Source organism: Fringilla coelebs, assembly GCF_963513975.1.
Source record: "Fringilla coelebs genome assembly, chromosome: 1".
NCBI lineage: Eukaryota > Metazoa > Chordata > Aves > Passeriformes > Fringillidae > Fringilla > Fringilla coelebs.
In genome coordinates this window covers 22,960,737-22,986,597 of record NC_140028.1, presented here as the reverse complement: position 1 = coordinate 22,986,597, position 25,861 = coordinate 22,960,737, and the positions used below count along the sequence as shown (strand labels likewise).

Below are 25,861 nucleotides of genomic sequence, written 5' to 3'. Positions count from 1 at the left end.
GGAGTGGAGGGTTTACAATGTCCAGTGGAAAACATGCAAGTCTTTCTTTCTCTCACTCTGCAACTACGAGTAACCTCTGCAGCTGCGTATCTATGGAGGAAAGGTTTCTTCCTTTTGCCAAAAGCCAAAGCTTGCACAGCCTTCCACATTCTGTGGATCTCCATCTACCTCTCAACTGAGGAACATTTTCAGCTGCTTGGTGAAGTTAGGGATCTGGCTCTCCTGTCTGAAGTGCTTCTGTGAACATCCTGTCAGTATCTTTTATTCCCTCAAAATACACTGCTCTGTCACTATTAAAGAGTCAGAAGCTGTAAAGCAATCAGCTTTCAGCCTTCTTTAGACCTGTATCGACCTATGTGCTCCCAACCCTGCTGCAAGGGCTACCACAGCTTATAAACATCATACTCTACTTTTTGTATTCCATACATTCCTACCACTACTCTCTCCCCTGACAAGGTGCCCTACAACACAATGGCAGTAATTCTGAGAAATGGGAGGCAGAAGCCTAGAATGTCAATTTGACCTCAGTCTCCAGGCAAATGCATCTAACAGTGAACTACCACATAAAAAGCTGCCACAGTCACCTCCTTCAGCCATATTTTTAGCAGGAATTATGACTGTATTTTATGAGTGGGAAAGTTCTACTGCTGACACACACCTATCAAGCAACCACCCCAAATAATAGAGATCAGGCTACTGGGAGCCACAAGGAAGCAGCAGTAGAAACTGTATCAGTTACTTAGGTCAGAGCAGCTGGGATTTTACCACAGGACAGATCTAAGAAATGCTTGACTACTGAGAGCTGTGTAACAAAGTGGCTACTGAGTTCACAGGTTTTGTATCACAGTGACCTATATACCCAAGCCTTCATTCAGCATCGGGCTGCATTCACTCTTCTGTTTGCTGTATGACACACCTATTTACCAGAAATAATTGCAACTGGCATCTAAATGGAAAATCCACATAATTTTCAACTAGTTTAAGCTTTCAGAGACTTTTTGAAGGACTATGAACCCAAGTTACAATTTTTGATGAGGAAAAGTTTCTAGCACAAAACATTCCTTTGCTTCTTGAGAATAAGAACTTGTAAAACTAGTTTAATAATTTTGGGGTTTTTTTCCCTCCACTCCCTGGAAAAAAGAAAAAATATTCAATGATACTACTATTTTAATCATTCTGAGTTGGACAGGATTCATCAGGATCATCAAGTCCAACTCCTGGCCCTGCATAGGACACCCCAAGAATCACACCATGTGCCTGAGAGCATTGCTCAAACACTTCCAATTAGTCCATTCCAGCAGAATTATACTTTATTTCTGTTTTTAGCAAAACAAAGAAAATCGACATTAAACTAGCATTCTGCAACAGCTCTCAAAAGCACAATTGACAATAGTATTTAAAAAAAAAAAATCCCCATTTTTAAAATATACTGCGACCAGTGACATAAATGAACTTTATTACCAGTCAGAGAAAATAGCCTGAGAACCAATACAGACCTGTAAACATCTATCATCTCTATACATATACACCTATATAGTACTATATACAGTACTATATATAGTACTTGGGCACCAAGCAAACATTTTACTGGAGGCACAGTAAACATGCCTGACTGAAAATACATCTGTGAAGTATCAATACCTAGGCTACAGACTGAAAACAGCCCACAACTGAGTTTCCTTATGAAATTCCTACCAAAATTAGGACATAAGTTGTTATAAAACACGTTTCACCAGCTTTTGCTTGTCAGCTGAAACACCAACTGAAGGATTTAGGCCTAAGAGTTTTGAAACACCAGTCCAGAGCTATCCAGAGCTATCCAAGCATACACCTCGTATCACAGAGAACACTGATTTACAGTATCAAACAATCCCTTACCCTGGATGGTGAAATCACTAAAAAATAATGAATAAACCAACTCATGAATTCTTCTATCAACATTCTACAGCATGTCCCACTGTAATCAAAAATACCATTATGTATAATAAGACAGGAAAGTAAGTGCTGGAACCAAACCTGTTGCCTGACAGCTGAATGATTAAACCATCACTTGCCTCAGGCTATCTCCAGTTTGCCAACTTTGCTGGAGTTATGCTGCTCAAAACAGTCATCTGTTGTGGGGGAAAGGGGGGGAAAACAGGGAAGGAAACCTGCTGTCCCAAAGATTATATTCTTATATTCTTATGTTTGATTAGAAGGAAGAATGTGTTTAAGAATTATACTGACTAAATCTAAAATGTTCATGCCTTCTAAGGCAAAAAGTAATAAAACAAAACCTGATTACTTTTCTAGATTCTAGCTGTCAAATGCCACCCCTCATGACTTCTCTGTCCTTGTCTTTTAATACATTCATTACCAAACACAAACTATCTAGAAGCTTCACCAAAGATGCAACAGAAATCCAGAATAAACCCAAACTGCACTAAGAGACAACATTTTTCCAGCCCAATGCAGATAGCCAATATAAATTCAACAGGGCAAAAAAGAGAAGGGGGCATGTTAAAAAAGAGAACAACCACAAGTACTTTGGTGCACTGGAAAGCCCTAACACTAAGCCTTGCTGAAAAACCACAAGAGGAATGTGAGGAAACTGGTCTGAACACTAGTCTCTCCACTGACATACAAAAAGGCTTCTACACAAAAACAAGTAAAGCTCAAGCAACTTAACAAAAGAGGTAATATTTCCATCATTCCCACTCTCTCCTCTACTAAACATTAAACCTCCTAAAGTTAAGTTCCTCCCAACTCTCCTATGTTCTTCATTTTCTTTCTTCCTTCCAGGTACATACCAGAGAGTCTCTGTTCAGAGCATGCAGAGGCATACCAAGCAAGACAGGATAAATGTTGTTTATTACTAGACTGTATAATGTATGTTGGGGCAGAAGGACAGACCTCTTTTTGTTCCAAATCCCAATTTTATCTGGGCACAATTCCCTATTTGTGAAAAAAATATGGTTTTAGTTATTTTCTGTCATGGCTCCCAGAGGCCTCTAAGCATGGGTACTTATAAATAAAAACATATTATTGTTTCTTATTTTGTCCTTGAGCAGGGAAACAAAAGGCAGAAGGAAACAAAACATGAAACTAAACACAAAAGCAATTAAATAAAAAGTTTGTCATAAATATTTTGTGTCTCTAGGAAGGAAATGAAATCTCTCTTCCCTAGTTTACAGAGTTTATTTCTCCAACCCTCTTGTTTGCAATGTTCTGTTATTCAACAGTATCAAAGAGCACTTTTAAGATACTAATTTTGATTTATTATAACCAAATCACACAAACATCCAGAAAGTGCCTACTTTGCCTCTAAAGGTATATCGGAAAAAGCAACAAGTCTCCAAAATCTCGTGTCTTTGTCGAGTACAAAGAAGCACAAAATCTGTGACTGCCTTTCAGAGACAGCAAGGCTTTTTATGTCCCTTCCTGGTGACGTTTATTTAGGAAACTTGCTATTGCTCCTATTTCAGCCAATAGCACAACAATCACAGAACCAGAGGACCAGTTACAGTGGACATGATTTATAGTCATTTTTAGCTGAGAGATGCGGAGGTCCTGTTCTTGAATTATTTCTAGTTTTTAATGTAAAAAAATGCAAATAATGGGTGCCTAATGCAAAATACTTGCTAAAATTTCTTGTAAATGCTGAAACCAAACCTGTGGCCTGACAGCTGAATGATTAAATCATCACTTGTCATGAGGCAAACTACCTCCAGTTTGCTGGCTTTGCTTTGCTGCAGTTACAGGGCTCAAGACAGTCATCTACGGGACAGGAGGGAGGGGAAGGGGAATAATCCAAAGATTATTCTTGCTTGAGAAGAAAGAATAATGGGATTAAGACATATACTGACCAAATGTGAAGATGTAGAAAGGCAACTCCGTAACTGCAGATTGTTACTGGAATCAATTAAAAATTGAAAATAACAGTACATTTTAAAAGCAATGTCCCCAGCAGACAAATAAAACACAAATTAAGAGATTGCAATGCAAACCCAATGCCACTCTTCTGATCTGTTTGGCCCAGCAACAGGAATTTCCTCTCAGCACATATAAAAACTGCGTGGATACTGTGGTGCAATTTTGTGAACTACTTACACAGAACTTACTTATGAAGACTGATTTGCCAAGCTGCATAGAAACTGCACTAAACCCTAATTCAAAATACTTCCACCCTAAAAATTAATTCCAAATTTTTTTCATACTATCTTTCCCCTATTTTTTTAATCACACAGCTGAGAACTCTAAAGGAAAAACAAAATAAAACCCAAAACAAACCGCAAAAAAGCCAAACCATCAACATCTACAAAACCCCCTCTTCCTTCCAACTTCCTGTACATACAAAAAAAGCTTCTGCTTTGCACTTCCAAATAATCTTGAGCAAATTACATCAGGTATCTACATGCAAACACAAATGCAGCTTTGTATTTGCTATGAAACACTACAAAGTTATTTATTTGGCACTGAATTCTACTCCTGAGATATTAGCTCTCTATATTACACACACACACACACAACTTCCCACAGCCCCCCCCCCCCCAGTTGCAGCCTGAGTTAGTCATCTATTGACACTGCCTAATCATGCAAATAATTCTATTAAAATTCATGGACCTCAATCTGCAGTAGTCTTCAGCCAAACAATGAGCATGAGTATGTAAATTAACTATTTTTAAAATGCGTATTTATAGATATTTCAGTATAAGTTATCTTTTTATACACAAAAACATTCACAATTCTTTTTTCTCCTTGTTACATACTCCCTCACACGCTGCCAAAATCAATTAGAACTTTTTAGTTAGGTTTCAACAATCTTTTGATCATAGCCTTAAATCAACCATTGTTGAATTACTTTCCAAAAATGTCCAAATAATTATTTGCTTAAAAAATACAGATCTGCTAAGTGATCATGAGTTACAAAATGATTTTGCAGCAAAATATATTACTGATTGCTGACCCCAAAGAGAGTCATGATACATTCCCAGGACCACTGACATGGAAACAGCAGCCTCTCACATAATCACACCAGTTTAGCTCCAATAAACTTGTTCAAATGTATGTGGGACAGGAGACAAAGAGACAAGCAGTACAATTCACAGTAGGACAATTTGAGAGTCCTCTAGAGAAACTTAGCAAAGCACCAAAACCAGGCTTCTGCTTTCAATCTCCCACTATAGTCAACTTTTTCTCTGCAAATTATAGAGTGCTTAGAGACACAAAAACCCCTATCTCCCTGTTTTAACCACAGAACTTGACACTTAAAAGCCTTTCATGATACAAAACTGTCATGCAACATGAGAAAACACACTATTAGAAGAAAACAAATGAACAACATACGTTTCATGGTCCCATCTTCCTCTTCATCATCATCACTGTTGATTACCATGGTCCCCAAGTCTGATTCTAACATGGTGCTGTTGTGCTCAATCATTGTCTGAGCGCCTTCACTCATTGTACTGGTGGCTCTCATGGTACCGGCACTCTCTGAATTGGTCTTCACCATGGTGTGAGAATCCAACTCATCTTCATCCTATGGGGAAACATTTGCCAGAACACAGCAGAGCATTAAAACAAAACAAAGGTAAGATGCAATCACTTATTGATTAGCATTTTATCTTTATGTGACCTAGTTGTACTGCTGGAGTCCCAGGTTTAAAGCTTTAAAAGAAATAACAAAATAAAAAGATCTTCCATATAAAGAAAAACAAAAACTCTTCTCTCTCTCACAGATGCGTAGCAGGGTAAGTATAACATGGCCCACACACTCACTTTCCATTAGCATTCAGGTTTGAGTTATCTTTGTGATTTTCATGACCCACTTTATCTCTCTGGGTTCCAAAAATCACTAACACAATTAACAGAAAGAGATTTTGCGGTTTTGCAAGGGACTGTCACAAACGGTACTCACCCCCTTTAACTTAGGATCATTCCCAGCATCTGACATTACATATAGAACCCAGATGATAGGCTCATGTTCAATTTGGCTATTAAACAATCTCCAACAGAATTTTTAAAGTCTCCCTCAGAAACAAAAAATCAACTTGACTTACTTCAAGTGTTTACTTACTACTTTTAAAATCTTTGTTACAAATATGAGTAAATAACTTGTTAGTACTACACATAAAAATAGCCCTTGAGCACATACTTACCCACTAAGTGTGGGGGAGATAATATCAAGGAGATAGACAGTAACATTTTGAATTGCTAACAGTAATGGGCCAGCAATTTGAAACAGAGGACTAATGGCAATCCAGTTAATGAAACATGAAATTCATATGGAATATCAATACTTGAAAACACTAATGGGAAATACCACTGGTTTCCAAAATCTGACTTAGATTATACACACAACATCACAGCATTTCAGGAGAACTGTGATGGACTGTGACTGTACACATTTTCTATTTGAATAAAATCTATTACTCAAGGTAAAAAAAAATTATTCTCATTTGTTGATTAAATGTAAGCAATAATATCCATCACTATGAAGTTACTCTGTGTCAAATTGTTGTATTTTAAATACATATGCTACTTTCACGAGTTCTATAACCATATATGCATCCATTTCCTCTATTGCGTCAAAATTTCATTGAGTTCCTTGATAAATGAATTTTATCCCTGATTAGCAAAATATTTTAGCTACATAGTTTGGAAGACCATTACATAACTTTTTTTTTCTCTTCTTAAATTTACCCCTTACAAATAACACGTTGTTGCTATACAGAATCCCAGAATTCTTTAGTTTGCAAAAAAGCCCTAAAATCATCAATCTGGCACTGCCAAGGCCACCACTAAATCATGCCCCTAAATGCCACATCTACAAGACTTTTAAATACATTCAGGGTAATATGTAACATTTAAACAAGTCTTCACCCACTAACAAATTTCCCCTTTTTCCTAAATCTTTGCATTACTTTATAGATTTTAAATGTTAAACTACAAAGTGACTTGTAAGCGCAGGGGCTGGGGAGAACAGAGGCAGAATGCCAGAAGAAGTAAAGCCCAGACTCAAACCCCTGCAAGGTCTGGCACTTTGTTTCTCACTGAACTCATTCCCTGGCATGGCAGACAATTTGCCTCTCACACAGACACACGTGCACAAGCTGCATGGCCTGAGTGCCTGTTTCACTAAGGGCTGGTCTAGGTAGATATAGAAAATTGAGTGCAGTAATACCAGCTCCTGAAAATTACTCTAATACACCTCAACTAAGAGATACAAAAACAGATTTAATTTTGATAGTCCAGCTAACCATAATGAAGCCAGGATACAGACCTAAACAGATTTAAATTAAAATTCCAAATGCCAAAAGAATTATTATTTCCCAGATTATAATTTGTAAAAATTCTTAAATTCTTAATTTGCATTCTTTCAGGGTATTTTTTTTTAGTTGCATTCTATTTAGTACCCTACCCTTAAAAAAATGGTGTTATTCCCAAAGATACAGACAACTTACAGCTACAGCACTAGGCAACCGTGACAGTGAAAAAATGAGAACATTTTGGTACTGCTCCTCCTGGTGGCAACTTTAATTTTCTTTACTATCTACCACCAAATGTCACTGTTCACCCCAGTATTTTTAATGAATTGCATTTTTCCCCTTCTAAATAGGGTATTCAGAAAAAAAAGTAGTTTTGCATTACATTTTAGAAGTGCCAGAACAGTTAACCCACAAGAGTTTCTTTCCATACCGCAAAACAACATAAAACTGACTCACGGCATGCTGCTGTTTCGCCTATTAATCACCACAAATATGGCATCTCTAACACACAAGCAGACAAATCTCTGAGTTTAAGGCACAGTTACATTCAATTTACAGACCAGGCTGACTAATATTAATATCCATATTAATATGCACTTACAGTGCATATGGCCTTAAACTTACCTAAGCTGAAATAAGAAATCAAACGCTTTCCTGGAGCTCAAAAGTTTTATTGTAGAATTAATGGGGAAAAGTGATGGCTAACAATATTAACAACTATGAAATGGAGTCCTAAATTACCATTTTCATAACTTCTGCTTAATTGAAAAAAATATCTTTTATTTCTTCAGTTAAATCAACTACCTGGACTGGGCCCAAAGAATGGCATTTCATTTTCCAGTCTAAGAGTGCCCAAAGCCTTTGTCTTAGTATTATCTCTCAGCAAAGAGAACAGTTATCTTTTAGCCTCTAGGAGACTAAGGATCACAAAAGCCCACCTTAGTACTAGAAGAACAGCTGTCACAAAAAGAGAAGTACACAACAATTTTGATGAATGGTGTTTTCCTTATATCAGGAATGATGTACTGAGAAGAAAAATATCAAACTTCTCATGGCCTGTGCGCATCCCAAAATATTTAATTTTGGAGCTAACACAGATTGCTTCCTGAGCTGTCATTCCAGTTTTTCTCACAAATATGAGATTTAGCTAATATGGCAGTAGACTACATTGGTTTTGAAAAGGTTACTTAATAAAAATATGTAGTGGATCCAAGTTATGGATGTGCACATTTACATGAGAGATGAAAGTGATTCTTTCATACAAATTCTGATTCATGCTTTACAGTATATAAATATTGGTGTAGAACTTGTGATCTGTTGTTAAAAAAGGTAAACACACTGATTAAATAAAAACAAACACAATCTCAATTTTAACCAGGAAAAAAAGAGAAGTATTAAAGCTGAAGTGTCATGTTCTCATACTGTTTATGAAAACAGATACAAGAGTCAAACAATAAAAACAGCTAACTCTGGAGTTAAACTGTCTGCTGCTCCCCTGTGTACAAGTAATAAGTAACCAAACTTGTATTTGGAAAGGGTTTCAGTTACACCTCTGTACAGCAACAGGAGGTGAGGCACAAGCAAGAACTCTAAAATCTCTTGAAATGCTACAGAAATAACAACAGACTACAGAAACTCTGAATAACATCATAATGTAAAGTACAAGTAAAGTATCAGCAATAACCTGCAATCCTATACAACTAACTCTCCGGATCTCTTTATTTACCAGAATGATGTTATTAACAAAATCAACGCTTAGAGCATAAAAACGCAATCACAGAGGTTTTATTATCAGGATAGAAAATTTTAAAAGACTTCAGCAGAAACCACACACAAGACTTCATGATATACCTGTAAAATAAAAGATCTCATCACACAAGAAATTTTCTCAGAGAAGCTGGCCTTGCAGACCATACCTGAGTCTACATCAGTACAGAAGTGAATGAGCCAAAGTGATAAAGATTACACGATTTTTCTGTTGCCTTTTAAACATCAGTAAGGGTGAAGACTGATAAAAAACTAAACGAGAGAAGCAAATACAGCAGCAGCTACTTTTAAAATCTCTCTGCCTGTAGTTTGGCATGTTAAAAGAACACTAGAGGGCAGCAAAGACAACCAACTCGGCTGCAAGGTATTAAAGGAAGATGTATTTACATGCTGGCAAAATTTAGTATCCTGTAAAATAATTTCATTTACTATTAACACCTCATCATCACCTTTGAAAAATGTAGCTGTAGTCACAGCTATCTTTTTTTAAAGCACTGCAGTAGCTACATAAACACACAATATAGCTTGGTCAAGCACAAGGATTTTGTAAAAGCTCCTAAAAGTACAAAGCCAAACTTCAACCTGAGTATATGATTAATACTGAGCACACAAAGCTTAGACCCATCAGTAAAACAGGTAAAAGCTTAACTTTCAGCTCACAGGCAAATCCCATCGCATTCAACAGAGATCTGTCACAAAACAGCGCTTAAGCACATTTTCTACCTCCAGGTAATGATGCCTTGCTGCATGCTTGTACCTCCCCATGTTTATTCTTCCCATAACCAGTTTCTGGCTCCACACTGCTGAGGATTTTAACAATATGCTATATTTCTAACTTCAGGACACCTAAAGGACTTCAATCTAATCTAATTAACACATATGTCAAGTGTTCTTTGGCATGAACAAAAAATGGCAGGGAAAGAGAAAGTTTTAACACTTTCATACAAATTTACAAGTATATATATAGACAAATATAGCTACAACATATACATGCAAACACATGAAAGAAGCATGAAAGCAAATAAAAAAACTTTCAGAAAAGTTCAGCACAGAGTAACTCATCTGATTCACTAGTTCCTTTACAACAACACTATAAATATTGTAAAAATATAAAGAAATAATTACAGCAATTATTTCTTAGAGTCTCAAAATACAGATGCCAACTTTTCATAATTATTATAGGATTAACCAAATAACCCTTTGTATGAATGAATAAATAATTCTAAATATAGGAACAACTAATTATTGACAGTTGGCTTTGGTGTTGATAGTTGTCAACCATCAAGTGCCCAAGCAAAAAAAAGGGAAGACTGAAGTAGCAATTCCTTGATTTAATACTCAAAAAGAATTCAACATTTCTCACATCATAGCAACATTAAAATGTAAAAGAAAACATACAGAGAGCTGCTTGTTAGCTCACTCCTTTAAAGGTCCACAGAAACAAATATTTAGACATGTTTTCTGTAAGCTGCCAGGCAACGAGTTACTTTACATTCCCATAATATAGCTGCCCAGCCTCAGCATCCACTTCACATCACACTTCCAAAAATGCACGAGAAGAGACTGGTCATGCCTCATAATGCCTAAACTAACATTTAAACTTTGATATTGGGATTAACCTTTTGTAGAACACAACACTTGTGATTTTTGCTTAATTAAAAAAAGCTGTACAACTACCTCAGCGCCTATCAAAACATGTCAGATTGTCACAAGGCATTCTCATCACATGAGCAGCTCTCATAACAGGCGTAAAATCAATTCTGAGCACACTATTTATAATGATATATCTCTCAGGGAGGATACAGACATGAAGACTGTATTCTACCTGGAAATTTATTTACAGGTCTATAATACAAAGTTTTGAACAGTAAAAAATATTTACAGTACAATTTACAACTTCTCATGCTATAAAATGTTCACAGATGGTGATGAAAAGGAAAAATAGAAATCAATTTTAGAGGGGGATGTGACTCTTCATCTCTTGAAGGACAACTGAATTGACCCTGAAAATTAAATACATAATTGTGAAAACTTTGCATCTGATTATTTCTCCAAATCCACACAATCCATTCTACTTCCAGTTACGTAAGTCACTTTCAACTTGAGTGCCCATTACTATATAATAAGTGACTTTATGAAGGTATTAAAGCACAAAAACATATTCAAATGTAACTGTTAGAGGTAAACAGGTTTCCTAACATAAGAAACTTCACAGTCAGAACACTTTACACCTTCCTTCTTGATGGGTCTCAAATCATGTACTAGGGAGTAACAAGCAGAACTCCTCACAATTTACATAGGAAATTCTTCGGGGGTTAGATCAATAAATTCAAGCCCCTGACAGGTTAACTGAAACCATTCTTTTTCAACAGTATACGGACTCAATTCACTGCCCATGAGAGAACTTTAACCTCAACAGACGCTACTTACCACTAACACCAATATTTGCTCTTGCTTTTAGATGTTGTTAAATATATTTCTCTCGAAGTTCGAATCTGTTTCTACAGGGAGGCCTTTACAGTAGTATGATTGGGAAAAAAATCCATTTTTGAGGTGTTCTTTTTCAAAATTGAAGTGCCAGGTGGCCATTATTTGCAACTGAACAGTGACACCAATTCTAGACACAATGTAAAACCATTTTTAATAGATATTAAAATATGAAGAAATACATGCATTACTTACTGTCACTACTACTACATAAGGTAACACAGTTCTTTCTAGGACTGTTGCCATCACTGCAGACTTATCAAGACCTGTATTATCATTTGAACTATAGGATCCCATAGTCATGTAAACCACATACAAGCAGCCCTGTATTTCTCACAGGGTTTGTGAAACTGATACATAAGGAAGAGGAACATGCAAGGGTTATTTATTCTTGAATGCTGGACTGCTGACTTCATCCACTACCAAATTGTATAGCAACTATACTGAACTGGCACTCGTACTATCTGCTGTCCCTTTCCCAAAGGAAAATCCTAAACACTCAGAAGTGCAGAAAGAATTGGTTTACTCTTTTTCTGGCAGTTCAACAAACAAGTTCCAAATAAAATGAAAGACACGTTATTGTCAAACTATTATTCACTTCAAATTATTTTGAAGTGAAGTGAGGGGTTGGGGGATTGATTGTTTCTTTTTCAAGAATGACAAACACAAATATTGTAATGCTTTCATTTTATTCTTCCAGATTTTTATCCTGGTTTCCTCCAATAACCTGTGGGTCCACTGATTAACCTCTACCCAGTAAGCTTACAAAACTAAAATCAGAATACCATTTAGTGCAGGCTTCACTTACACCTAACATATTGTTCAGGAGTTTTCCACTCTGCAGTATGTGAGCAACATGCATTCAAGAAACACCTTACAGATAATGAAATTAATTGAAAAGAAAATAGTAACAGTGTCAAAGAATCACAGAATGTTTGGGATTGGAAGGGACATTAAAGACCAACTAGTACCAACTCCCCCAGCACAGGCAGGGACACCTTCACCTAGATCAGACTGCTCAAAGTCCCATCCAATCTGACCTATAACACTTCAGGAATAGGGCATCCACAGCTTCTCTGAGTAATTTGTTCTAGTGTTACACACCCTCTCCACAAAGAATTTCTCCTCATATCTAATCTCAATCTACCTTCTCAATCTACCAGCTAAAAGCTATCACCCCTGTACTACATGCCCATGGAAAAAGTCCTCCAGCTTTCTCGCAGGCTCCCCTAGACACTGGTACAAGTTCACACTGCTGTTTCCTAGTTTGGATGAGTTTGCACTTCAGGCTGATCAGAACCTTTGGTGACAGCAACTGGACAAGATTCTGGTGTTATCTATCAAACAAATCTGGAATTTCTTACAATGATGTAGTGCACTGAAACTGCTGCAAGATATAGGAAGTCTGTATTATACCCAAACAATTATTAAAACCAGTCCAGAACAAAATTTGTTCTGCATTTTGACACACGAAAGATATTCACAGATCACTCCAAAAACTGTTTTTGTCAACAAGGAAATCCCTCCTCACCTCACCGTCAATATTCTTCATTTCAAACACTTGTACCCTTGCTTTTTCTATTAAAGCTAAGTATTTCAAAACTTTTTTTCACTCAAGGCTTACCAAGCAACACAAAATTATTGGACATACATTTACTGATAGCAAAAATCACACTTACTACCATATATGACCAGATTTAATAACTGCTAAATATTTAATCCTAACTACAAATCCTATCACAAATTATTTTCTTGAACCATAAAACTGTGTGAAAACTTAGGGAACTAAAAAAATCTCAATAGCATAAAAAATACACAAATTTTTTTTTTTTAGTAGGTACAAAAATCTTCTTTTACTTGATCTTTTTATAATGGGAAACTTTTAAAAATGTTTAATTCTTCAATATAAACTTTACAGCAAAAACACCTGGACATCCTCTTGTCTATTACAAGATATTCTTGCAAGCCTCTTAACAGGCCTTGTAAAAATCCTTTAGTGTTAATTGTTAATATTAATTAAACAATTACAGCCTGGAAATCAGCATCTGCAGCGAAAAATAAAAAGGAGTACACAACATCATATAACAAGAGATGCCAAAAGAATTCTGAAAGAACATATTGCTGAGGTTTTTACCAGACTCTCTCATCCTTCTCTTTTTGTCATCTTCAAGTCTCATGTAGTGATCCCTCCACTGAAGAGAATCCTACAAAGCTTCATTTTCCAATTTCTCCCTTTCTGTCTTTCACTGTGCTGAAGTCATGCTCTTCTATTTTTCTACTACCTTTCTTTTCTGATCTAACTCATCTCATTCACAAGCCCACTTTCATGGCTTTCTCCCATTCTGTCACTATTCAGTACTGAGAAGTCAGGTCTGCCTCTAATTTGCCTATTCCCTTACTCACCTGTGAAGTTTTCAGACCTTTACTCTTTTCTCACATCCTGTGCAACTACAGGCAGGGCTGCCTCTAGCCCTCTGCAATGCTGGCCTTTAGAACTCCTCTACATCATGATCACAAAAAAAAAAACTGAGCAAGGTATGCAAATGCTGAGCTGCCAACTGCTCTGACCTTCTCACTTATATTGAAGAGCACTTTATTCAAGCAGAGGTTGACTTCTGGTTCTGGGTTTGTTGCTGCTCATGCTCTGCTATATGATTTGTAGCCCCTAAAATTCTATTGGTGTACGTTAAAAAATGACAGACTTAGCATTTCCATACACTACAACAGCTCTCATTTTTAAGAGCAAACCAACCTTTTAAAAATAGTGGCTAATTAGACAAATTAGGCACTGCATTAGACAAAGTTGCCAGGAGGTGCAGGAAGGTGAGTGATCCTCCCTTCTGCTCCACACTGCTGATACCACACCTGGAGTGCTGGGTCCACTTCTGGCCTCCTCACTATGACAGACATGGACACACCAGAGAGACTTAACAAAGGGCCACAAAGATGATCAAGGGATTGGAACATCTCTCCCAGGAGGAGAAACTGAGACTGGGACTGTTCAGCCTGGAGAAGACAAAGCTGATGGGGAAATTTTTTAATGTATGCAAATAACTGAAGGGAAGGTGCAAAGAGGATGAAGTCAGGCTCTTTTCAGTGGTGCCCAGTGACAGGAGCAGAGGCAATGGGCATATAATGAAAAGAAGGCTTCCTGTGAAAATCAGGAAACACTTTTTGTACCATGAGGGTGACGGACATTGGCACAAGCTACACAGGGAGTTTGGGAGTTTCCTTCCTTGCAGATATTCAACAGCTGTCTGGACATGGTCCCAGGCAGCCAAACCTCAGTGCCCCAGCTTATGTAAGGGATTGGACAAGATGACCTCTGCAGGTACCTGCCAATCTCAACCACTCTGTGATTCTGTTTTCTCAGCCCTGTTAACCAAGGATACTCCTGTTACTTTCAGATTTGAGGCACTTATCTTCTGTACTTAGTGACAAGCAGACCCTTGCGGTCTTTTTTACTAACTTGCTCCCTTACAGCACCACAAAAGCTCCGGGCAGAATTCCCAACTACTGCAGAGGTAACACAAGTAACAGATTGCTGCCTCAATCCTGGATCTGAGGTTCTCCCTCACACTGAACACCAAACTGAGGGAAGCATGGAGGGAAGGAGACGGGGGTGGGGGAGGGTTGGGGGGTGGGGGCGGTGGCAGAGTGGGGAGTGCACTGTTTGGTTCTGACTTCTGTACCCATGCAAGAACCATGAGGAGTTGCTAAATGAACTTGTGTAACACCCTCTCCACAGGAGAGGGAGGTGTTCACCACATCCTCAGCTGGCACAGACTGTGCCCAGCAATGGGATCTGAACCTCAGACTAAGTAATCAGATGTCATGCCTAATTTTGCGTTAATGCAAAAGACATCAACATTGCCCAATAAGGAAGATTAAAATAAGATTTTCCTTCCAGTTCAGAAGGAAATAGTACAGATGAAGCCAGTAAATATATCAGATTTTTATGTTGGTAATAAATCAGTATCTTCAAAAATCATCTATTCAATAAGCCAAGTCACAAGCATCAACTCTGCATGTCAAGTCACACAGAGGAAAATCTCCTAATGCAACAAAAATAATCTCAGCCTTCCCTGCCTGTTTATTGATGAGTAAGCAAATACAATTCCGAGCAAACCACCTTTATAAAAACAAGCTATCAATATTCTTAGAACATACTCTTAAAACAGAAAAAAAAAAATGCAGACATCCACACTGATTATTTGGGATACAAAAGATTGCACAGAATCTGCTTGAAAAGTACTCCTATGTATAGATCATCACGTAGCACTCTGTAACAAGGATTCTACAATTTGCTATAGGACTAACTTCATTTACTGCACTGCTCTTTTCTGTTTGCTCAAAGCTGTAACATTCCAGTCTCCATATTCTCTTTGTGCTCTTTCTGAATGACTATACATTGTATGTATGGCAATACACTTCTTTGAAGCACATTCTGCTGCACTGCACAAGACTAACCTGAAATAAATTATGTAGGGAAGAATAATAATGTCAGGAACACAGTTTTATTCTTAACACTTCCAAACAATTCTAAATGCAACCTACTTATCACACAACCTGCTTCTCTCCTCCAACATATACTGACAATGCCACGTGAAGAATGAAGCGTTGTCACCATTTTCATGTTACTTGGTTCAAACTACACTGCAATCACTGCTTACTGAGTGTCATCATTGACTATTCTATGCATTAGACTTAAAAACCCCAAACATCAAGCAAAGTGCCCTGAACTAAAAATGAAACTACTTGTCTAGAAGTCCACCTGTGAAAGTAGAACCTTAAACAATTTGGGGGGGGTTTAATATTAGTCTGAGTAGCTGAAGTTGACATGGTTTCTTTTCCCTCTTCCTAGAAAAGCTTTTTACTAAGACATCTCATGGAATAGTGATGAAAGCTGGCTTATACAGCATAACTCATAATTAAAGAGTGGAATACTCAAAATTCATAGGTGTAAAACTACAGAAAACTGGTAAAAAAAAGTATTTGAACACAACTACAGGAAGTAGGGGAAAACCAGCAACTTATCTGTAAAGTATAGGTGGTTATAGGACAAATGGGTACAGACCGAATTTTCTTCCTCCTCTTCTAGCTCTCTCTGCTGTTCCTCATGTCGCTTGGCCTTTATCTCCATTGCTTCGGTGATCAGGTCCCTTAAAATTGAAACTGGCTTAGCATTCTTAATAAATGTATGCTAGGAGAAAAAAAAATCATTGAAATATGTAATATCATTAAAGTAGTTGTACTTCAGATTTAATTACAAGTCCTATTCAAAACCACAGATTTCAGGGATAAAAAGTATTGTGCATTACACAATAACCAAAATCTACACCAACACAACATATATCATTCAGCTGCTTTGTAACTAAAATTTTACTTTAACTATTTTTAATAACTGCAAACCTTGGGAAATGTAGTCACTAACTATTTCATGATTGAGGATACAATTTTCTAAAGAAATTATGCAGAAAGTTGCATATAGAGTGGTGATGATCTGACATAGAAAACCAAACTTTTTCAGATACTGAGTTTCATAATTTAATTAATCTTAACAAACTGACAGCATAAATTAATGCTCTAACCGAGTATCTGTGGCTACTTACTTCAACAAACCTATACTTCAAATGTCATAAAATATTTCTTGATCTATGATGCTGAAAAGTAGAACCAGTGAAAAAAACCCTTACTTTTAGCAGGAAGTTTAATTTTTAATTCAAGGTCAATTAAAACATTACTTCTTCATTTAAGACAACGTGCATCATACCATTTGCACATTTTGCTGCCTAATGACCACCTGCTGTTAGAAAAAGTCTGATTTTTCGCATCATTATGTGCAAGTACAATTTAGGCAAAACACAACTAAGCACCTCAGAAAAATATTATTAAATATTTTAAAACTGTTCCATGAAGAACAGAAGTGATGAAGCCTCATGCGCTACATCTATTATCTATCTTCTCCCTTGATATATTAATTCAATTACTCTCTCTTTCATTCCATGACCTCTCCTCACAAGCAGTACTTTCACTTCTACTCAAACATTTTGACAGCACCTCCAGCTCCATCACATATGCTCCAAACTCCAGCTGGGAAAAAGACAACACAGACTCCTGATGAACAAAAACAGTATCTGGTTTTCTGGTCAGTTAGCACTGGAAAGAAACTGTAAACTGAAGCTTTTTGTTTGTTTGTTTCTCCTTACTTGCCCACATTAATGCAAGTGTCTTCTATCCAGCTGTCTGTACTCAGCTAACCATACAAACTTCAAATCCTGGAGATCTCAAGTACCGGTTCATACATCATACAGACACTTCCAACTTTCAATTTTTACTTACCTTGTGGTCTGCATTTTTGTATTTTGCAATGTATAAAATTAAATATTCATAGCATCATCTACCAATTTGATGGATTTATTACCAAAAACTACTTTGCAAAATTTTTGTTCGCTTTGTAGTGGAGTTCACTGGAACTTAAAATTTAACAGCTGCTATTGCTAGCTCAACACAGAATAAATCTAGCAGGAGAGTAATACAGGAAGCTAGAGCCCAGCATACCTTGCCTCACTCCAAAGGTCCACACCGCCAACTGTGGCTCACATAGGCAAGTGCCCACTTGGTTGAACTTAGCCCAGGAACAAACTCATGATACTGCCCATCAGACCTTTCTAGGACACAGAGCCACCTGCCTGCTCAATCTGACATGACCGGAAGGAAAGACTGAATATAACCCATGCGTGGTCCACACAAAGAGGTAACCTGGGCTCAGTTCTGTAATTTAGACAACTAAACACTTGTCTAAATCCTGAGATCTATCAAGGACCTCTAATCACAAAGCAAGGATCCAATATTAATAGCAAGAACCAGCCCTAAACTATTTAATGATTAATTTTAGAAGCAGCAAGAGAAATAAAATGGGGGCAGAGATACAGGAGCTGACAGAGAAAATACTACAAAGTGAAAAATAAATAAGGCATAATAATAGTTAAAATAAGATTTTCGCTTACACAACATTTTGGGCTCGAGGTGGGGGTGGGGGGGTCCAATACTGACCTGTAGCAGCTGGGTTGCTGTAGCTCTTTGTTCAGGATTTTTCACTAAGCATTTCTTCACAAAATCTGTGAATTCATCAGACCAGAGCTCTGGCTTCCGGAAGGTCGGAGGGGGATTTGTAGGAATCATAAAAATAGCCTAGATAAAAATCAAACAATAGCAAGTCTAAACAAAACACATCACCACAGCAGCTGAAGCCAAGTTAAAAAAAAGAAATGGCTTTATCCACCTTTTTTATCAGGCTAAGAATCTGGAAGACAAATTTCAAGTATGCAAGGATTTCTACTCAGATCAAGATTCAGAAAGTAAATCCATCTGCTACTAATATAACTACTTCCCATCAGATTTTCTCTATTTAAACTGTATCCCATTGAGCACAAGAGTCCTTATTTAATCTACTGCTGTACATCAATCTGAAGAGATGATTATATTATTTCAGAAATTCTTAGCAGAAATGACAGCACTGCTTGTTTAAACACATATATAAAGTTCCTGTAAACAGTCATGCTCACCTTCTCCTCTCTTAAGTGAGCTAAGTTTTATTTGAGAATTGCTTAGGAAATTTGGGAGGATTTTTATTTCCTTTTGCACTCATCATTGATCAAACATAGCTTTAAAACTTGCTTGGTCAAGTAAGACTTAGATACACATGCTAAAAGACCTAAGGTAACACTAAAAGATGACAAAATAATCAAGTAACAAGTCTTACAGTATTGAAAACCTACATGAAATTGAAAATGCACCATTTTACCTACATAACAAAAATTTCTTCTCTTGAGAACCATATGCAAACAGATTTTTCAACTAGGAAAAAATTTTCATTGTATATAAAAAAAAACTCATTGTATATAAAAAAAAAAGTTTGTCCTACTCTAAGATTACCAATATTGTGCCATTTTTTATATTATGATTTCCAGGTTTTCCTCTAACTATAAATACACATTTGTAGTGGGGGGGAAAAACAGTCATACAATTCTGACAGACTACTGCAAAATAATGAAAATTTTTGAATTTTTGTATGTAATAAATGCATCCAATATCATTGCTTAAGACTTACACATGATAGCAACAGACTATGCAGAACTAGGTCTATTGACAAGAACAGGCTATTATTGTCTTCTAAACCCAAGTTCAATTCAACCACATTTTCCAAACTCACAGGGAGTGAAAGTTCTTCATTTGTTTTTCTATAAGCATAGGCAGAAATACAAATCCAGAAAAGGGGGAAAAACTGACTCTGCACACTTTTAACATACAAGCAGCGCTAGAAGCTTCAGCCTGTGTCTGAAACACAGGCAGAAGGAAGAGAAAACTTAATGAGATTTTATCCATAACTTCTAAAGAAGTGTGACTGGCCTTGAAAGTTGGTTGAACTCATTCAAACCCTCATTAGAAAATTCTTCTTATATTCTGAAGGAAAGTGGAATCTATGCAAAATTATTTAAAAACTGTTTACTAACATTTTAACAAAAAATTAATTCAGTACTGAACAGTAGCTAAATGTTTAGAAATCTTGCCATTTTGTTTAATAAAACTGTATGCTACAACAGCAGCTTTATATTTTCAGTGGGCAGCCATGCCAAACAAGTATATAGACTCATATAGGAAACGTGGCACTCAGTAACTACCTTATCTAATTCACTTGTGATGCAAGATTAATTGTCTTGCAGAAGTACAAGTGAAGTGCTTCTGGCAAAAAGCAGTGGCTAACAAATTCAGCTGTTTCTGTCCTTGAAATTAATTATCTCTTCTGAACTTCGAACTGATGACTTTTGATCTTATGTTCAGCTACTCTTAACAGCCAACTCTGCAGTAGCTATTGAAACCACACAGCTGTAACAGAAGACTACCAACTTCTGTTTATGTGTCAAAATGGGTACCTCCTCTTTGATCATAAACATTGACCTCTCTCCCCACAGGTAAGCAAAGATAAGTTACAGAGTCCTACTCAGCTCCTCAGTTGTAGGAAAAATGTTTGTCTTGGCCAATTATTTTCATCAAAAAGCAGAGAACTGACTTCTTTGTCATTCACAAAGGACAATGAGAAGAAAGAGAAAATTAGTGAATCATTCTTGTAAGCCAGGCAACAAAAGCCACAAAAAGAGATATTCAAGGGTTAGAGTTCTAAATCCACACTCATGCTTTGTACACTCATGGAAAACACCTACTTCAGAAATATGTACATCTATGTAATGCCTAAATTGTAGACTTTTTTAAATCCTACTATGCCACATGAGCTGTATTAACTGTAGAGAAAAATAAGACGCATTTTTGTAATACAGGAAAACATACAGAAATTACTTATTGTTTAGTCCAGCTTGGTAATTATGTCATATACTTGCTAGCGTGTACCTCTCCCTCCAGCTCTCATCGCTCTTAACCAACCTAAAATTCTGAGTTTCAATTCCATCTTCCCCCTCTACTACCTAATTTTGGCTTGCAGATTTCTCTGCAGAAAAGTTAAGCTCCTTTCTTCTTTCAAAACAGTCTATGATTTAGCTTTCACCTTTCAGGAGGCTTGCAAAACAATCACTGGAGAATTATAAAGCTAGTCCCAAATCTCCAGGAATAAAACCGAAACACTTATCTGACAGGAACTCATTCCTCATTTTTGCTTCCACTTTTTGTCCAAAAGGTAATTTCTATCCTAAAATAACTCTATATTATTTTAAAACAAAACTAAGCTATTTCAATCACTCTGGGTGCCAATGGAAGCAGGAAATACTTGGGGTTTTTTTCATGCTTCTTTCATCTTACCTTAGATTTCTCCAATCCCTCTGTCTTCCCAAACTATTACTTGTAGTATTTTTTTTACCTCCACTCCACTTGTAATTTTCTCAGAAGTTTCCCACAGCTATTCATTTTAGTGTAGCTCTCACAGTGGGCTGAGGACAGGGCTCACACAGCCAGTGTTAGGCAAATGTTGCTAAAAAGAAACACCAAATATAAGCTACTATCCACCCAACTACATGGGCTGAACTGGCAGTTCCAAATGCAGGAAACGTTAGGAGGAAATTGCTCAACAGATGGGGCAGGTTCTGACATATTTATAAAAGAGCTGGGGCTGATTCCTTTCTCTCTCCCACCCTCACCATCACCTTCCACATTGTCTTAAATTTCTGAGATAGAAGGACAAATCTTACACAATTACACAGCAAATATACAACCAAATAATTAGATTGTATGACTCAGTCTTCAGTTTTAACCATTCAATCATCTTTAAAAAGAGAAAGAAATCTCTAAAGATGCAAGAAGGATCAGCTTAATCTGTGTTTGTCTTCACCTGCATATAATATAGAGTTAATTTCAAATTTATCCTGAACTGGTCCCTCCCCCTCTGAACCTTGAGCCCAATTCTACTTTGAATCATCTTTCACACATTGGTCTGAGGCAAATCCTTCACCCTGCAGCGAAACCAGAATTCAAGGCAGATTATAATATATGCATGATGAAAAATGGGGGGAAGAAAAAATCATCCAGGGCAGTTTTTGGGGCCACTTCTGAATTGGGTACTGGACAATCCAACACAGTTTCTATCAAACCTGTTCCTGGGTAGCACTTCCATGCTCAATCACCAGCAGTTACAGCTAAGTTGAATACCAGACTGAGAACCAGATCTTAAATGAGAGCAGAAATGCACAAGTCAGCCCAGGATTTTCTTTTTATTATTCTTAAAGGGCCTAGTATTTTAAATTAAGTCCAGGCTGAAAACAGGGGGTTTTTTAGTATGAAGGTTCTTTTACGGACAATTTTATTGGCGTGAAAATGTAATTATGGTGATGATGATGAATTAGGAAATGCCAAAAGAAAAATGAGATGCTCATATACCACACATGGAAATTCCTAACCAGAAAATCCTTGCAGCTCATTCTTGTAGTCAGTCAGGGTAATATATCTGTATTTCACACAGCCCACAAACACATTAAGTGATCAACGGTAGTTTTGTAGAGGTACCACGTATTCTGGCTTTTGGTTCCTTGAATAACTTATCTCTATTACTTAACTGAAATAAGTTACTTGTAATAAAAAGCAGAAAATCTACGCAGTACCATAAATGCTACTGAAGAGGACAACAAAGACTTTTATATTGTGGTGATTTTATAATTTTCATGCTGTGAACATTCATTGCTAGAATCTACGGAGAACTTTTTTATAAACATGATAAGGATACATGACATCAGTTTGTGACTTCACTGTTTTTGGAACCACAAGTACACTACTTAGTTCAGCAATCTACTGTAGGAAACAAACACCAAAACACATTTAAACTCAGTAACATATTTCAGAGTACAAAATCCTATTTAAATCTGGCAGAGTTAAATATTGATTACTGCAACATTTTAGTAACTTTGGAAACAAAGAATCACCAGAAAGACACATTTTTCTCTTCTTTGTGATGCACATCATAGAACCTCCCTCCTTTGTTGAATAGCTTTCAAAAAGACTACTAAAACACCATTGATTGAGTTACACAACTCATCAGCTGTCTAAGAATGAAACATCAGCATGGAGAAGGGTGAAATACTAGCAGGTTCTACACTGGATTTTCTTTGCTGAGCATGTTTTCTTGGTGTGCCTTTTTGGGTTTTTATTCACTCAGAACTACAATATTGCAACCCAGTGAAAAATAAAGTTACTGGACAACATCTCATGTGTTTAAAGTCAAGAAGGTCAGTTCATAATCTGCTTCATAGTAGAAAATAGATTTATTAAAATCACTGCTTCCTCCTCCCATTTGCAAACATAGATGTTGATGAAGATCATTTAGTGTACTCACACTTTTTGTGCAGAACTACCAACAGGTCTGGTTCCATCAAACATCAGTCAGATACCTGACCCAAGTTGATTCTTACAGAAAGGGATAAGTGAAGCTTTAGTTCAGGGAAGTTCTGGACGAACAATAAATGACTAAATTTTTCATCCTAATGAGGGGAAATATGTGTGACATTTAACATGCAATCTACTGTGCTTACTTTTATAGTTTTTAGTAATGGCCACACATTAAACCATGTACACAATACTACATAAGTTAAAATTACATTTAAATTACTTTATTATAAAATTACATATATTAACACTAGGAGAACTTGAAAAATAAAATAAAACACCATAGGGGAAAAAACCAAACTGAATAAAACAAACCACAACTGTTAACAGCCATTCACTAACATAAGCTTCCCTCTGGAAAAATGACCTTTCAATGATCAAATCAAAGTATGATTAACTTAAGATGTAAAGTAATAAAGCAATAAACACAGAGAAAAGATACATAATGGGAAGACTATTCTCACAATTAACAGCAAAGATGGGTTACTGAAAGATAAGCTATTTACATTGACCTGCATATTTATTATTGCTAGTAAGCTCATAACATACTGACAGCACTACAACAGGTCAAGAATGTAAAGATACAGATCTCAAACATTTTGCGATAGTAAGTGCAATTGCAAACCTATTGGAAAGAATCAACCCTTGCCTTGTTAGCACTGTCATGCAACAGAATGGTGCCTTCAGATTCACCTCTGACTTTACTCTTCCTACTAAGGGGGAATTGGACCAATGAACCCTATGGGTCCCTTCCAAATTGACATATTCTTTGATGCTAAACAACTGCTTTCAATTTCAAAAGAATACTACAGATCATTTGTTATGTGACAACAGTTTGAACAAGTTAACATTCTTTCAGTCTGGGGTCTTTCATAACTGGTTTTAAACACATTTACTTAGAAAATTGAATTTTAAGTCCCATCATATTTCCTAACTTCTACCATATCCTCCACTGATATATTTAAAGGACAGATTTTATTGTACTGACTGCTATGCAATTATCAAGACAAAGAGTAAGTTCCCCCTGCTAACTCAGCTAAAAGGATCATGGTATCTGCATATATGCCTGTTCATTATCAAACCATTTTATCAGATGAGTAACAAAATATTTATTACCACCAATCTGCTCCCAAAACTATCACCTCAGCATGCTGACTTAGATAAACTCATAAATTAATTAACTGGCACTATTTCTTTTTTTGATTTTTCAAAGCTTCTTGAACTCTTAAAACTCATCACTTATACTACCCAAAGATATCTGAAAGCTACTCAACAAATTACTTCATGGAATCGTATGCAAAGACAGAACTTTGTTGATCTGCACTGACCTCCTTATGTTTGCTTCTTCCTTCTCTCTCTCCCTCCAAGTCAGCAGATCTATCAGTATTTCTCCAGGTTTTATTCTAACATATTTAAATAATATTTGGGGAACTCTCCATTACTTTTGCCTGTAGTTCTTTACTATTATCTTGTCCCAACTTTCCATCTCCTATTCTGAAATGGAACAGTTTAAGTTTCCCTTGTCCAATTCAGTTTTTTTTATTTCCTGAGCTCATCTCTTCAACACAAAATGCTCCTGAATTCTGCCATTCAACTGAACATTGTCCTTTTAGTTTAAGGATGTAACATTCAAGTTCCCATTTCATCTGCAAGGTCCAAGTCATTGATGTCAGTGACATTTCAACAGAAAAAAGACACAGTCAGCAACCTGCTCCTCAAAATTCTTCCCTCCTTCAACTTAGATACCTGAAAGCAGGGCAACAAATGCCTTTTAAAAGTCTGTAGAAGTGAAAAACAAAGCATGGAAAAATCTGCAATGTTGTGAAGGTTTTTGAACCCTTTGGCTTGATGGGGTTTTCTGGTTTTTGCTTGGGTTGTTTTTTTTTTTGGACTGACAGGGACAAGTGTTTTAGATAAGTGAAATTTTTCAAGTGAAAAAATAATTTCAGGCTACTTAAGATTTTGTGTTTAAACTACCCAGTCAGCTATCCCTTTTGAATTTTAATTGATATCTATTGGAACTTTCAGAGGAAAATACCTAACTGCAAATAACCCCTTACAGATACTAAAAAGTGTGAGTATTAAACATTTTATTGACAGGTTATACTGAAAGTTCACATCCGCAATAATTACAAGCCTACACATTTTTAGTGTTCTTAGATAAAAAATTTAAATCCTGATGACTTAAAAAAACCAAGCACTAGTGGAAAACAAGACAGTGAAAGTAAGCAAGTCTTACAAAAAGAAGTTTCAGACAGCTGAAAGAAACTGCAGCATTCAGACACCATCTAGGACAGTATTTCTAATAATTTCAATCACTAAAAGGAAAACCTAAATGAGATGAAATTTATTTCATTATTCTTATTCTGAAAAGTACCCTCAATTTCAGCACTGGGTGATAAAGATTCATTTTATCAGAGAGAAAAAGAAAAGAAGGGTGCACTGCATGTATGTATATGTGGGTTTTTTAAGGTTTT

General features: G+C 36.6%; 1 protein-coding gene across 1 annotated transcript in view; it reads right to left on the bottom strand.

The window, feature by feature from the left end:
- Positions 1-25,861, bottom strand: part of STK3 (serine/threonine kinase 3) — a 128,727-nt gene that overhangs the window by 53,160 nt on the left and 49,706 nt on the right. The window contains exons 7-9 of the mRNA XM_084221988.1: positions 18,558-18,695; positions 16,579-16,704; positions 5,326-5,518 (exon numbers count right to left, since the gene is read on the bottom strand). Coding sequence (XP_084078114.1) covers positions 5,326-5,518; positions 16,579-16,704; positions 18,558-18,695 — 457 coding nt within the window. The remainder of the gene's footprint in view (positions 1-5,325; positions 5,519-16,578; positions 16,705-18,557; positions 18,696-25,861) is intronic.